Source organism: Cucumis sativus, chromosome 3 (assembly GCF_000004075.3).
Source record: "Cucumis sativus cultivar 9930 chromosome 3, Cucumber_9930_V3, whole genome shotgun sequence".
NCBI classification, from domain to species: Eukaryota; Viridiplantae; Streptophyta; class Magnoliopsida; order Cucurbitales; family Cucurbitaceae; genus Cucumis; species Cucumis sativus.
In genome coordinates this window covers 37,861,793-37,876,500 of record NC_026657.2, presented here as the reverse complement: position 1 = coordinate 37,876,500, position 14,708 = coordinate 37,861,793, and the positions used below count along the sequence as shown (strand labels likewise).

At 33.1% G+C, this 14,708-nt stretch overlaps 2 protein-coding genes across 2 annotated transcripts; both read right to left on the bottom strand.

Moving 5' to 3' along the window:
* Positions 1–2,308: 2,308 nt before the first annotated feature.
* Positions 2,309–4,985, bottom strand: LOC101207892 (putative clathrin assembly protein At2g25430). The gene is made up of 2 exons (XM_004136304.3): positions 4,706–4,985; positions 2,309–4,595 (listed from the first exon to the last, which is right to left on the bottom strand). The coding sequence occupies exon 2, from the start codon at positions 4,515–4,517 to the stop codon at positions 2,556–2,558; it is 1,962 nt and encodes a 653-aa protein (XP_004136352.1). The 5' UTR covers positions 4,518–4,595; positions 4,706–4,985; the 3' UTR covers positions 2,309–2,555.
* Positions 4,986–9,522: 4,537 nt separating this feature from the next.
* Positions 9,523–12,074, bottom strand: LOC101208132 (auxin-responsive protein IAA20). Its single transcript, XM_004136305.3, has 4 exons — positions 11,575–12,074; positions 10,777–11,042; positions 10,104–10,194; positions 9,523–9,861 (listed from the first exon to the last, which is right to left on the bottom strand). Exons 1-4 carry the CDS (start codon positions 11,862–11,864, stop codon positions 9,804–9,806), a joined length of 705 nt encoding a protein of 234 aa, XP_004136353.1. The 5' UTR covers positions 11,865–12,074; the 3' UTR covers positions 9,523–9,803.
* Positions 12,075–14,708: the final 2,634 nt, after the last annotated feature.

Sequence of the window (14,708 nt, the reverse complement as noted above, 5' to 3'; positions counted from 1 at the left end):
CAAACCATCCCAAAATCGATAATTTCTTCGTATGAAAGAGCTTTTTATTCTTCTATAAGAAAAAGTTTGTGACGAATTTTCTATAGTGGAATTCTTCTATCCTTATGAATTTTATCCTACTTTGTTTTTTCACGTAAGGTCACTTCGTGTTATTATCTCCCTTTTCTTGTTCTAGTTGGGATCGTACCCTATTCAATCACAATCCTCGCATAACACCTCAAACACAATTATGAGAACGATATAAGTTTGAGGGTTCAATTTCATGTTTAGTTTCTAATGTAAGTTTGAGGGTCTAATTTCAATACTCCTAGAAGTTAGAAAACCTAATTCTTACAATTGAAAGTTTGAGAGTATATCTACCACTATACTTTAAGGCCGGTTTTCACAATTTGTCCTTTTCTTCTTTAGGTAAATTGCAAAATTCACTCCTAAAATTCAGTATTATTTGCAATTATATTCTTAAAATTTATCATAATTGAGCTTTTGACGTTACACAAATATTAAAACTAAAACTACAAACTTACATCATGGTTGAAATTGTGACAATTGTATAAGTTTGATGTTTAATATTTATCATTTGGAAGTTCAACTTCTACCATTAGTGAAAGTTTGTCAATTCAATTTCCACGTGTACAAGTTTAATGGTTTAATTTTGTTTCCTAAGAAACTTGGGAGTGAAACTAAAATCACGCAAACTAGTACTATGAACATGCATATTTTACAGTCCAAATAATAATATCGATTGATTTTTTGTGGATATGAGTTTGCCCAATCTAGTAGTAATTAAATTTAAAGTTGGAATACCATGATTAAAAAATATAACCATACATAGTAACACTTAAGGTTAAAATACAATTTAATCTCTGTATTTTGAGTTCCATTATAGTTCGGTCTTTGTACATTTATTTGACAAATTTTAATATTTGAACTTCCATATCTACTAGCAAAAGATATATTCACACATGATACCTTATTTAAAAACTGTCATTATAAATTAAAATCTATTGGAAGTATACACCTCTAAGTTAAGATTTATTAAATGTACAAACAATTAAAATTTGACAACAATTACGTGTAGAACAACAATTGTAATCAATGGTATTTATATCAAAATTTATTCATGTGATAGACTCTTATTGGTGATAAGACTTATCAAATTATAGAATCTTACAATTTTGTTATATGTTCTGTTATGACTACTAAATACTAATAATATTTGCAACTCTCCCATTAGCCAAATATCAACAACAAAAGTTCTCTCTTAAAAAGATGAAGCCCAATAATGGTCTTAGGCCCACTGAGGTTAGTGAATAATGGGCCTGGAATTCCTTTTGGGCCAACCTTCAATGTCCCGGCCCATTAAGCGTGGTTGGATACAACACAGCAACAGTTTTCCAATTCCCCTTCTGTCCTTTATTTTCAATTTCAATAACTTTAGCCAATGGGATGCTCAAGAGGACAAAATTGACAACAACATCGCGTTTGCCGCTGGATTCTTTTTTCAATACTATTATTTAAAAACTAAGGGACGAATATATATTTAAAAATTAGAAATGTAACGATAGAGAATATTGCTATATACAGTCAAAACATTTGAAAAAAAAAAAATCCATCACTATCACTATTGATTATTTTTGAATTTACCAAACATTGAATTTCAAAGACAGAGTGATTGTGAATAAAAAATAAAGCAAGAAAACAAAGAGAGATGAATAGCATTTGACAGAGATGTAGATGCCCAAATGAAATCCAGCAAAAATTGGGCCATATTTATTGAACATAAACAATTAGTCAACTGATGAAATGAATCAAATTTGACAACCAATAACAGCAATGTATATTTGACTGCAAACATTAAAGAATTTGTTGAATTGAAGTTCTAAGATTAGAAGACTTGCCTTTTTCCAATTGGAGGAAATCCAAGTCAGATCACACGTGGCAGATCATTTATCCTGGTTACTAGGAGGAGAAAGGCCAAAATCTAGAAGTTATCAACAAGTTTTGAATCTTATATCAGATGTTATAATTATTCCCTCTTGTTGCATATTTTCAAATAATCATATCATATGTGTGGTGGCCGACCACCAGGCAAAAACTTGTGTGATCAACACACTCCCATCCTCTATTCCACATATTGTTCACAGAAATCAAATATATGGACAAGTTGAAAGTAAAGTACAAGTATCAAAATGAACAAATGAACAAATGTTGGACTAAAATGAACATTTCACTTGAATAAAAATTGAAAAAACATAGACCTAAGAATAGACTAAAGTAGTATTGAAACCTAAGAATTAAGACTAAGATGGGGAGATTTCGAATCGGGATGTGTGGATGCTTGAATTAGAGTAGGGATTTATGAGACTTCCATTATCAAAATCCATAAAACAATATCAGCTGTCCACAGTCAAACAAAGTTCCACACCATTTTTCTCGCACAAATAGCAGAAGGAAACAAAAATTATATCATTAGGCAAAGAAATACATAAAAATACAAGATGAACAGAGTATATAGATATCTATATATATATATATGTAAAATGCAAGCATATATATCATTGAGGAACGTAGTAATACCCGCCCATTCCGTTCATCGGAGGCATTCCGTAGGGCATCGGAGCCATTGGTGCCGCACCCATGTTGTAGTAACCAGGGGGGTTACTGATTTTGGTCAAACTGCTCTGCCCTTGCATCCCATCTCTTGCATACTGCTGCCATAACTGCTGTTCCTGCATGAGGAGATGCTGTTTCTTCTCCATCTCCACCATTTGCACATAAGAAGGAGGTGGAACGCTTAACGATGCTGCAAAAGGATCCTGATTCACTGCCTGGACAGTTCCATCCGGAGCTGGAAGAGCCAGTACAGGAGTTTTGCTGTTTCCGGGGCCAGGCAAAGCTACACTGCTTGCGCTTCCACCACTCAGCTGTGCAGTGCTAGTGTGCTGCCTAACCATTCCTTGATCATACATGCCATTTAACAACAATGGGTCGAGTCCACCACCGAGTGCTGCTTTCTGCCTTGATAAATTGCTTGCTGTCTCAACCAAAGCTAACTCCCAATCGGCTTTGCCAGGTTCAGCAGCCGGGGTCTGCCAAGCAGAGGTTACTTCTGGCTGTCCATCGGAAGGGAAAGCTTCCCAGGATCCGTTTGCACCATTAGCTGCTGGACCAGCAAACAGAGCTAATGCCAGTTTATTACCTTGATCATCTGCACTAACTGCATCGTCTCTCAGATTGACCAAGTCGTCCGTGACTTGCGGTTGAGGTTTGGGTGCAGGCTGGGGCTCGGGCTCGGGCGGAGGTGGAGTGTAATTTTCAGGTGGAGGAAGAGCTTTAATCTCATTCATATCAGGTGCCGGTTCTTCCTCTTCAGGCGCAGGCGGAGGTGGCTCTCTCTCGGGACTCTTTGGCCTCTTCCCTCTTTCCCTCAAAAACTCCTCCAATGTTTCGAGCAACTTGCTGGTGATTCTCTGCACCTCGGGATACTCAGAGGATCTAGCAACGCCTGTTTCTTTACACCAATTATAAAATGCAATTAGCTCATCAATCTGCTTGGCCGCGCTACCATAAGCATCAAATGCCTTCATACAGTCAGAATACTCCATATCAAAGAATTTGTCAAGCAAAACAGCCAAAACCTCACAAATATCTGCATACAATTGAAAACTTTCCCTCACTAGAGGGTACAAAGCATACAAAATCATCCTACTATTCTTCGCCAACCCAGTTGGTCGACACGACAAGAATCTATCCAACAGTCTCTGCAAATGTCCCATCTTCCCGAAAACTCTCTCAATCGTCATTTCCCTCAACGGAGTCACAGGCCCCTTGTTGATACGCCCCTGCCCCTGCCCGTCCCTGCCCGTAGACTCACCCACATCACCATAAGATCTAGACCTCCTCATCCCACCATAGTTTCCATACTCTCTTTCTCCCCTATACTCGCCATAACCGTTATCGTAAGGCCTCGGGGGTGGAGATCTAAACTCATCTCTTCCATCAAATCTATCATCCCCACGGGAATTTCCCCTCGCACTACCACCTTTCTTCTCAAACAACATCAATTCCAGCCGTTGATCCAAGTAGAATGCATAAGTTCGAACAAAAGCCGAGTGATCCCACGAGCTCGAATGAGCTTCATCCTTAAAATCCGACATATTCAACAGCCTCGTACCCCTTCTAGTAGCATACAAGATCTCCTCCTGAAACACCGGGTCCCCTTCATTCAACAACCTATGCACAAGTATGAGTGCCTTAAGCGCCACAATCCAATCCCTCGTCTTAGCCAAACGCTTCGAAATCGCCGAAACACACGCACTCACATATCCACGAGAATAAGATGTCAAGCTCAAAATCTCCCTGATGTACTTCTCACTCGCCGGATCATCATCATGACTCGTCGCCTTCACAATCGCCACCTCAAGGTCCGGCGCCATATTACTCGCAACCTTCGCAATTCCAATACTCGTCTGATCCTTCAGAGCTCCGACCGCCTTCCGGATCGTACTAGGCGCCATTTCAAAACCCTCAATAAACTCCTCGGCTCCTCTTGTACTCGATCCTCACTTCCTTTCCTCAGTAAACAGTCCACACAACTATAAAAACATAAAAACAACAACAAATTGATTAAATCCAACACAAATCAAGCAATGAAAGAAATCACGAGTGTTGTAAACAATAAAACCATCAAACTCATCGAGCTCACCAGCACTGGAAGATGAAGCACCTGGATCTGCAATGAAATCCTTCAGATCGGCGTGACGGCGGCGGAATTGAGGGAGGTTCTGGGAAGGAGATGAGAGAGAGAAAGGGAGAAGAGAGGGGGAAAAAAGCGATGAAAAAGAGTGAGAGATTCGGAGCGATGTTATCGGAGTCGGTGTTTTGCAGTAGGAAACGGGTGGATCTAAGTGCGGGGAGTTGGAGTCGGAGAACAATCCAATGAATCCTACCCGTTCATTTTTCTCCCATCATAGATCTGAAATTTAATTTTATATATTTCCCAAACGCCCATTTTTGAATTTTAAGTAAATTTAAAAAATAAAAAAATGTGACCTCCAAGCACACAGGTAGATTTACTATGAACTTAGTGATAATACCCATTTTGGACTCACCTTTAAACCATACACATTCTATTGTAAATATTTTTTTATCAATCTACTCGTTAATAAAATTTAATATTTATTAACAAGATTTAAATGTAAATAGTAACAAATTTGTAAGTTGAAAAAAAAGTAATTAAAGGTTTATTTTATAACTATTTGGTTTTGGTTTTTGAAAATGATGGCTGTACCACTTTTTTAATTAATAGTTTTCAACTTTTTACAACTATGCAATTGGATTTTTTAAGTTTTTAAAACAACAAATGCATTTTAAAAGTTATAATATCATTTCACAATTCTTTTGGTTTTAGATATTCTGTTTCTTGAAATCTTCATTTTTGTATGAGAGTTTTCATATTTTCTACCTAAGCATTTGAATTATTTTAAAAAATAAAAAAAAATCTTGAGAAAAGAAAATTCTAAAATGTAAAACGACAAAAATATAGAAACTAATATATAAAAAGAACTTTTTAAATATCAAATTGTTATCGAACAAAATCATTTTTTAAATTTACTTTTTCAAAAATAGCAAAATATTAAAACTATTTACAAAATATAGAAAAATTCATCGACATTCTCTCGCTTATTTGAAAATTTTGCTCTATTTTATAATAACTTCATTTTTTTTTAGAAATTTAAATTTAACTCATCAGAATCATACTTTTTAAATGTACAAAAAAAAGTCTTATTAAAAAAATTGTTTTAAATAACAAAACAACAACAATATTTTTTTTTCCAAATTACAAAACATCACAAACTATATTCAATAAATGATTGTTACTATAAGAATTGACGGATGCAATGTTTTTGTAACATTTATAATAAATATATATATGTTGCTATTTTTTTAATATTGAGAAAACAACCATAATTATTGCCTTTGTAAAATTAAAAGACAAAATTATTTCTAAAAATATTGAGTTTTAAAAATTGGGGTGAAAAGGAAATTAAAAAAAGAAAAGAAAAGAGGGATTTTATTAGGGAAGGTGAAAAGGAGATGTCGAAAGAAAAGCATAATCACGCATTCGACGCGTGCGGTTTACGGCCTTAATTTTCCATTTCTTTTTCTTTTCTTTTCTTTTCTTTTCTTTTTAATTATATATATATATATTCACCGTCGGGCGGTGTTAGTTTGTTGGTCAACTTCTTCACTTTTTATTTGACTGCCTCTTCTCCTTTTCCTCCCAATTTAACCACAAATTTGTCGGTTTAAAACTTAAAATATCTTTTTTACTCTTTCTCTCTATATATTTAAAAATTATTAAAAACAAAACGTTTCACGAAATATTTATATTTCATAACAAAAAAAAAATTAAGCGTAAAAATTTATTTATATTTTAAAATTTTAAAATATCCAACAGTTTAGACCATAAGTTGATTGGAAAAATATAATTGGTTGTATGTTTATAAAAATCGACTCTGATCAAAGCTTCACCTTCTTTCGACCGACCAACTTCGATTTGATCGATCGTTTCGATTTTTCAACCTATCATGCTTATTCCTAATTCTACCGACTTATTCTTACATTATTAACCTCGAACACTTGAGTTGGAAACTTTGTTTGAGAATTTGATTTAAAAAATATTATTATGTACTATTTTTATCAACCGACATAAGATCCATCATGCACCCACATTTTTATGTTATTCATTATTTTTTTAGTGGGGTGAGGGTGGGACAAATGTTATAATATACTTAATTCTCTAATTTAGTACATTGTTGGGTACAATATTTAAGACCTAACCCAAAGTTTTTATTTAGCATTATTAGAGTTAGATTTATAAACCTTTTTATTCAACAAACTCCTCAAGAAGAAGATTATTCGAATCAAAAAATGAGAGGGTTGAAGCTTTGTGCAAAAGATAGTTCACAAAATTACGTCGAGATTAAAGAGTGGCATGTGAGTTTAAATTCTATTTTGTAACTTTAAGGGACAAAAGGACAATTTTGTAGGGCAACATATAAAAAATTAAAGAGGATATCGACAACAATTTAAAACATATTTGTTGGGTAGGTTTACCCGTGTGACATGTTTCGTACCCATAAAAAATGTAATTTTTTTTTTAAAAATCTGGTCGAAACTCACACGATCAAGAAATGACTATGATGCCAAATTCAAAACGAATAATTGTAGAATGAGGAAGAAATCAAAAGTCCAAATTTACCTTATATAAAATTATGATAATGCATTTATAAAGACAATAATGTAGAGTTTATCATTTTTTTCGAAGATAATTAACGAGATTTTTTTTTTGTCATTTAGTGTGTTCAAATAACCTAGATATCCAACCCAAACTATAAGGGTTCGGTTAGGTATCGAGTTACATTTTAAAAAATTCAAGTTGATCCAACCCAACTTGAATCACACACACTTGTATTCCTCAAGGATTCAAGGTTTCAAAAGGAAAAAATAGACAATCTAACCTAACTAAACTTAAATTTTAAGAGTTGGGTTGGAGATCCTATTCGAGCGGTCAACTTCAGATTGGTCCAAAAAATACTCTAAACTCAACTCGTATACCTACTTATCATACATAAGTTATGGTTAATTAAAGTAACCAATTATCAAAGTGAGTTTAGCTTAACAGTAATACGATCTTTCATCCTTAAAGTGAGAGGTTCAAATCCTCCCGAAATAATTAGATGAATAGCTTAAACACAATGTCAATCTCAATTATATTAACTTACCCATTTTTCTAAAAAATAAATAAAAGAAAAAAAATTATGCCTTTCATCGAATATTTATACTAATTGGATTGGTCGGTTTTTCAATACTTCATTGTCAAATTAGGATAAGACTGATATTTCCAATGTTGCAATGTTGCCCCCTTCATTCTTGTCCACGTCATTAATTAATTATAATACTATATATTTTTATTAGTAAAAATACTAACATATTATAAATATAATTAAATAGATATCCACTAGGCAGTTAAAATGTCATGTGTCACTTCGTCCATGTAATCCATCTCACGTTAGTTATATATTTTATATATTATATTGTTCGATACACATGTTAAGACGTTTGTAAGAAAAATTATTCATTGTTTTTAACCTACCAAGACTTAACACTACATGATTAAGTTTCTCCAAAAATTCAATTGAAGTTAATAAATAACGGAAAAAAAGAAAAAGAAAAGTCAAATTTGGAAAAATGATGCTAATAAGTAAAAGAAATAATTTTTTTTATAAAAGAAATTGAAATCATGGCAAAAATGTTAAATTTGTCCAAAATTAAATATATATAGTTTGATAAGACTTCATGTCTCATAAATAAATTCTATGATTTACAATTTAACCCAAAAGTAATGATTCTTATAAACCTTTTTTTTGTTCAATAATTTTTAGTTGTAATATTTTATTAGTAGCAAATAGATGCATGGGTATGAAGTATGAAGCCACGTGCAAATTTCAACCACATACACCCCTACAACAAATACACAGCTAATAACTTCTAATAATACCCAACAAAGTCTACTAATTGACAGCGGTTGATGAAATAAACACGAAACAAATAGTTATGGATGATTTTGGACACAATCGATATTTGACAAAGTTTAGAGGACTCATAAAAGAGGAGTGTTTGAGTCAAAAACTCAAACTTATTTTTCGATCTTGGAAACTGAAGATTAAATCTAATTGTTATATTTGCAACTATTTAGAAATAACAACGTTATCATGGTTAAGTCTTAATACTCGACCAAACAAGAGCTGATGCATCAGATCTAAAAAGGCAATGATATGAAAAAGCTCATGAATGATCCATAACCTTTTTTTCTTTAAAAAAGGTAATTATAATTGATGACCATTTTAGGAATAATAATTAAGAATATAGTAACATTTTAAAAACATTACAAATATAGCAAAACTATCGCTACTGATAGACTTGTATCGCTTATAGATTTGTATGATCTATCAATGATAAACCAATATTTACAACATAGTCTATCATCGGTGATAGACTTTTATCATTGATAGAATTTGATAAATTTTGTTATATTTGCAATTTTTAAAAAATGTTGTTATATACTTAATTATTTTGCATCTAATGGCTAAATTTGCAACTATCCCTTACAAAAAGTATCCAAATCTTTTCACCATCCCTTTCCTCCCATCACTCTTGCTTTTGAAATATGAAGTATAACAAGATAGGTTCTTCTTGATGATGGTAGTAGTATATTTTTTCTTTCTAGTTTCTAGAAGTTGAAACGAAAGTCATGTCAATACACTTGATCCAAGTTGGTTTAGAATATTTTGAGAACCCATACATCTATTAAGCATATGCTATGTTATTTAATATAAAGTTTCAATTAAAATACGTGATGTAAAACAAAGAGGTCCTAGTTTCAAAATTTGCATATATCAAAAGGACTTTATTTCCCTTCCTTTGAATATAATGATATATAAATAATAAAATGATACATATAAATGGTATAATGCTACCCATTAAAATTGGAAAATCAGATGATAATCTTGGAGTGACATCCAAAACCATGCATTTGATTTATTTGATTAGGCAGAGGGATCTCAAAGTATTATTAAATTATACAAACAACATAATAAAATTTGAAACTCATTCCAGCACTCTTATAACAAACATGCTAATTAAACTTAACTAAAGTAACTCACTCACCCCTCTCTCTATTTTGGGATATCATATATAATAATAGCTCCTTACTCAGAAAATCATAAAGATTTCTTCCATTAGTTTGATGGTTGTCTTCTTATGATCTTCATGCATTGTACTGACTCTACAAAATTCCTGTGGAACAACATTATTTCTTGTATTCAGAATCCAATCATCATTTCATAGAATAAAAGTTCATGATACTTACTTCTAAGTTCTAATCATGGCTATAGTGACTAGAGGGAGACAGTGGGAAAAGAAGAGAATCTTTGTAAAAATCATCAACTTTGAACTTTGCAGATCAGATTTGTACTATTGCTAATATTTTTAACAAGAGAGAGAGAGAGAAAAAAAAGGAAGAAAGAAACAGTGCTTACTGCCATGGAAGATCTCCTGCAAGCAACCAATCTCCTTCTTTGTCCTGATAGGTGAGAGTTAAGCTGGCATTACTATTCCCACACTTTTGATCTGTTAATAAGAAAATGTCGAGTTTCAAATTTAATTATTAATTATTTTAGTACAACTAAAACTAACTATGTCATGTAGGAACGAGGGATCGAACCTCTAATCTCTAAGGAGTTTAGCCCTGCCCAATTATTGTTGAGCTAAACTCACATTGGAATTAAGTTTTTAATTTAATCACCACTTCATATTAAAAACAGGATAATTTTGAGTCCCAAAACATATGGGGTTGGAAGTTTCAAACATCTAACATCTCGGTCAAGGATATATGCATAATGGCTAAACCAATTAACTTATGCTCAAGATGACTCAAAAAATGAGAATTATGGCTCAGGATTTTGATTTTCTGTTTTAAATCTAGATCTCTCGAGAAACATTTTTTAATTCTTAGTCAAAAACTTTAAAAACGAAAACAAGAGTACCCAAAATCTAAAATTTGACTAAGAGATAGTGTGAACACCAACAATTTTAAAAGTAGATTAGAGAAGGGTTCAGTTTCAAAAACAGAAAACCAAAAACAAAGAACTGCGCCTTATGAGATCAAGTTTGAAGAAAATACAAAAAAGTTATGAAGAACTGTTCACTCACAGCAAGAATCGGAAAACATGTTGATCGAGGCAGTTTTCAGCGTCTGATATGAGTTATACATCCCCACATCAATCTTCCTTGCTATCGGCACCCCCTCCATCTTCACCTTCACATATTTTGGGTTAAAAACAATTCCATCATCTTCATCTTCTTCCATCCAATAATTATCAGAACCCGGGCCGCCCTGTTGCAGCCCATGAAGGTGCCTTTTCCTCCATGATGCAATGGGTGGCCACCCCACAGCTTTGTTCTCCTCTACAGCCTTACTGTTATGAAAATTGGAAACAAATCATCAGGCCAGATGCTTGGTGATAGAACAAATGCATCATAGCCTTAGAGTTGTCTGTACCATATTCTAAGTTTGAAAATGAAAGTGTAATTGAAAATAAAACTAAAGTCTAACTTAAAAACAGACATATTATATTTATTTAAAAAAGGAGTTGGTTTGTATTTTATTTGAAGCATGAAATTTTCCTTTATACATGTCTGTTTAAAGCATGATTTTCTCCCTCTAAATATGTTTCCTTGTTTGACGTACATCAATTATGTAAAGGCCTATTTCAACATAACTAAAGTAGTTAGATACTAGCGTCTACCCTCATGAGTAGATGTTCAAAGTCCCTTTCTACATAAAAATACTTTTTTTCGAGTTCAACAACTTTGGGATGAATATCAAACTGATATTAAAGATAATAATTGGCGTCTTTATCTACTAAGTTGTGTTAAATCGGTTCCATGCTAAATAATATTTTAAGAAAGTAAAAAAGAAAAAAAATCGGTTATCTGAATTGAACTCACATGTGTATTGCACAAGAGCTTCTCTGGTTGGTGTCCTTCCTGTCATCATCTTCCTTGTTTGGGTGACCATTCCACAGCAGCAAAGACATCTCTTTAAACGAGCCTTTGGTCTTAAAGAAAGCATCTTCAAAGCCACGCTTGTTGCGTTTACCATGGCTCGTGCTTTCGGCACACAGATAGCTCCTCGGATCTGAACCAAACACATCTTTTCCATCACAAGCATTCCTGTTCAGGTCGAATCCTCTGGTGGGATCTGGAACAGAAAGCTCTAGCTCAAGTTGAAGCTCCATTAGAATCTTTCCTGTTTTCAAATAATTCAAAAGCAATGAGATGATGTTGGCAAGCAGTAGCAGTGGATCGAATAATGGGTAGTTTTGTTAGCAACTTTGGTCTATTTATACGTGTATCAGTGTGGATAAGAGAGTGAAGGAGAAGACAACTGGGTAAGGAGAGAGAGAGAGAGACAACAATGGAAGTTGGGTCTGCTGAAAGAAGGGCAGTGATATGGACACGTTCACAGAAAAATACTACTAAATGAATACAAGTTTGGTCATGTAGTCATTTCTGTAGAAACATATCATAAATTAAGTAGGCCAAGCACCTAACTTGATTCAACAAAGTCCTTGATCGTCAATTCCCAATGCTTAACACTTCAAAACACCATTAAATTCCAAATAAAATAAACATTAATTACGGTAATACAGCATCTTATGTACTATGATTTTGATATATTGACACATATCAGATATTCCATTGACAGAAGAGATCAATTAAATAGTTCCCAAAATAATCTCATCACGGTACGCGTGATATGCTTAAGCTATCATCAACTTTTGCAATCAGATCATGAAAGGAAGGACTAAGAGCAGATTTACATTAAAAAAACTAATCAATCCCAAAAGCTAAATATCTAAACCCTTCCATTTCTGAATATGGGTCATTTTCTTAAGTGGATTTTGGGTTAACACATAAGCTCCCTGTCGCAATTAAACGTTAAACAAGTCCAAATTGTCGGCTAAATGTTGTCAAAATGAATCATGATGCATGAACTCTGATAATTCAAAGTTCCATGATAATAGGGGGTACTAAAACATTCCCTTCATCAGTTCTTTCCACCTCAATAATTTTCGTACTTGAGTTCCTTTCTGTCTTGCCCAAATAAAATAAAAACGATTCCCTTTGTCGGAGTATACTAGTACATATAATAGAAGAAAGAGAGAACAAAAAAAAGGGGGGGAAAAGATTTGTCTTAGACAAATTAACAAACACCATGCATACGTTTGGTATATGTTCAGATTTCTTTACCTTGCAGCTGGATCCAAGCGAAAAGCGTAGGCCATCAGGGCAAGGAGTTGTCTAGAACCGAGAGGGCAAGTTCAATTGAAGTCCACGTGACATCGAACATTAGGGCAATGAAACTGATGTTCTCGGCAGCGAGCGGCCATTGGAGGGACGAAATCGATTGAATTGGTCGTGTCAATGTCGAAGCCTGCATGGATAAAGCCTAGTAGACCCCAAAAGAGATGTAACTGACATGAAAAGCTGGCATTTGCAGGGGGAAGCATATTGTACAGCTCAATCGCAATCCGCCATTGATTTTCTTACACATTTTGAAAGCCTTCAAAGAAAACGAATATTATGTAAAATGTAATCAGAATTTCAGCAAATATTCTGAAGAGATCACATGAACATCAAATTCTTTTCCTTTATCTTTTACAATCGAATCATTATTGGTTTGCCTTTCTCTTCTCGGTGATCTTTAATCAGGTCAGATCCGATTGGATGTCTTTCATACCACCAAAATTGATTTATAATGATTTCGCATACAAAATCAAAATCAACAATGCATTAATTATTTTCAAAACAAAAAAACCTAACAAATGTTATTCAAAATTGAAAGGTTAGAGTTTTCCATTAATATAAATAGGTCTAATTTCAAATTTTAATTTGTATTTTGTTTACACCGTGATGATCAAACCTTCAACTTACACAAAATGGTCATGTCAATTATCAATAACCTAAATTCGTTATAACTAATTTGAGTTGTTTGATTTATGAACTATCAAATTTTCTATATTACTAAAAATTATGCTCGTATAAACACACTAATACACATGCTCAAAGCAAAATAAATATAAGTGCTAAAATGACTATATTTATGGTATAAGAACGACATAAATAGATGATTTTTCTAAAATAAATCGTTGGTAGATTAAAACTAAGATAGAACATATATAAAAGTTAAGAAACCGAAAGTTGAGATTATTATTTGCATAGAATTAAAAATATATTTTATTTTTAAAATGTTAATGTTTCAAAACATGATGATGTGAGTGTTTAAAATTTTTGACACACATGGATACAAAAATGAAAAGAAACAAGATGATGGCACAAGGACCCACAAATAAATAAATGAAGGGGGAAGGGCATATAAACAAAATGGTAGGAAAAGAGAAACATTCATGTTCATGTAAATCTCTTACCCAAATTGGCCCTCAAAATACCCCTTGGGATTGCATACGTTTGCATGAAGTAATTGTGTTTGTATTTGTCTATGATGATGTGAAATGTCCTATACAAGTAGTGTAGAGTTTTTTAGGGCATGATTGAAACATAAACGTAGAGGAGATAGGACCCATTTTTGTTATCACGATCTTGCTCTCATTGATCTCTTGAACCATGCATGTCTTACTCCATTATTCATCACGACGCTTTGATTTGTTCTCAACTTTTTACTTGAATGCATTATAGGAAGTCGTTACAATGTAGTTAATTGTTTTACGTTAAATAGATATTTAAAATGTGTGCTCAATGCATACAAAAATGGATACCAATTTGCAATTTAGATGAATAACTAAAAGTAGAGGCATTTTTGTAATTGTCACTGCAAAGTAAAATTGAAAGTGACCTTTTTTTTTTTTTTTGTAAAGAAACTACATTGTATGTATTTTTCACTGTATTAGAGACCATACTTATCTTTGTATCTTCCACCAACTTATCAAATATAATTTGTTACATGACAAATTTTGTTTTTCTTTTTCCTTTTTAGAATATTTTGATATTCTTTTGATGTAAGTGGTTAGGAGAATCGAGAATACACAAAAATAGATGCATCTTGTTGGGATGTACTCAAG

Coding starts and splice junctions, on each gene's coding strand:
- LOC101208132 (XM_004136305.3), bottom strand. CDS start 11,864: ATGGAGCTTCAACTTGAGCTAGAGCTTTCTGTTCCAGATCCCACCAGA. Junction 11,043..11,574: donor AGCTCTTGTGCAATACACAT/GTGAGTTCAATT, acceptor TTTTCATAACAG/TAAGGCTGTAGAGGAGAACA. Junction 9,862..10,103: donor GCAGGAGATCTTCCATGGCA/GTAAGCACTGTT, acceptor GTTGTTCCACAG/GAATTTTGTAGAGTCAGTAC.
- LOC101207892 (XM_004136304.3), bottom strand. CDS start 4,517: ATGGCGCCTAGTACGATCCGGAAGGCGGTCGGAGCTCTGAAGGATCAG.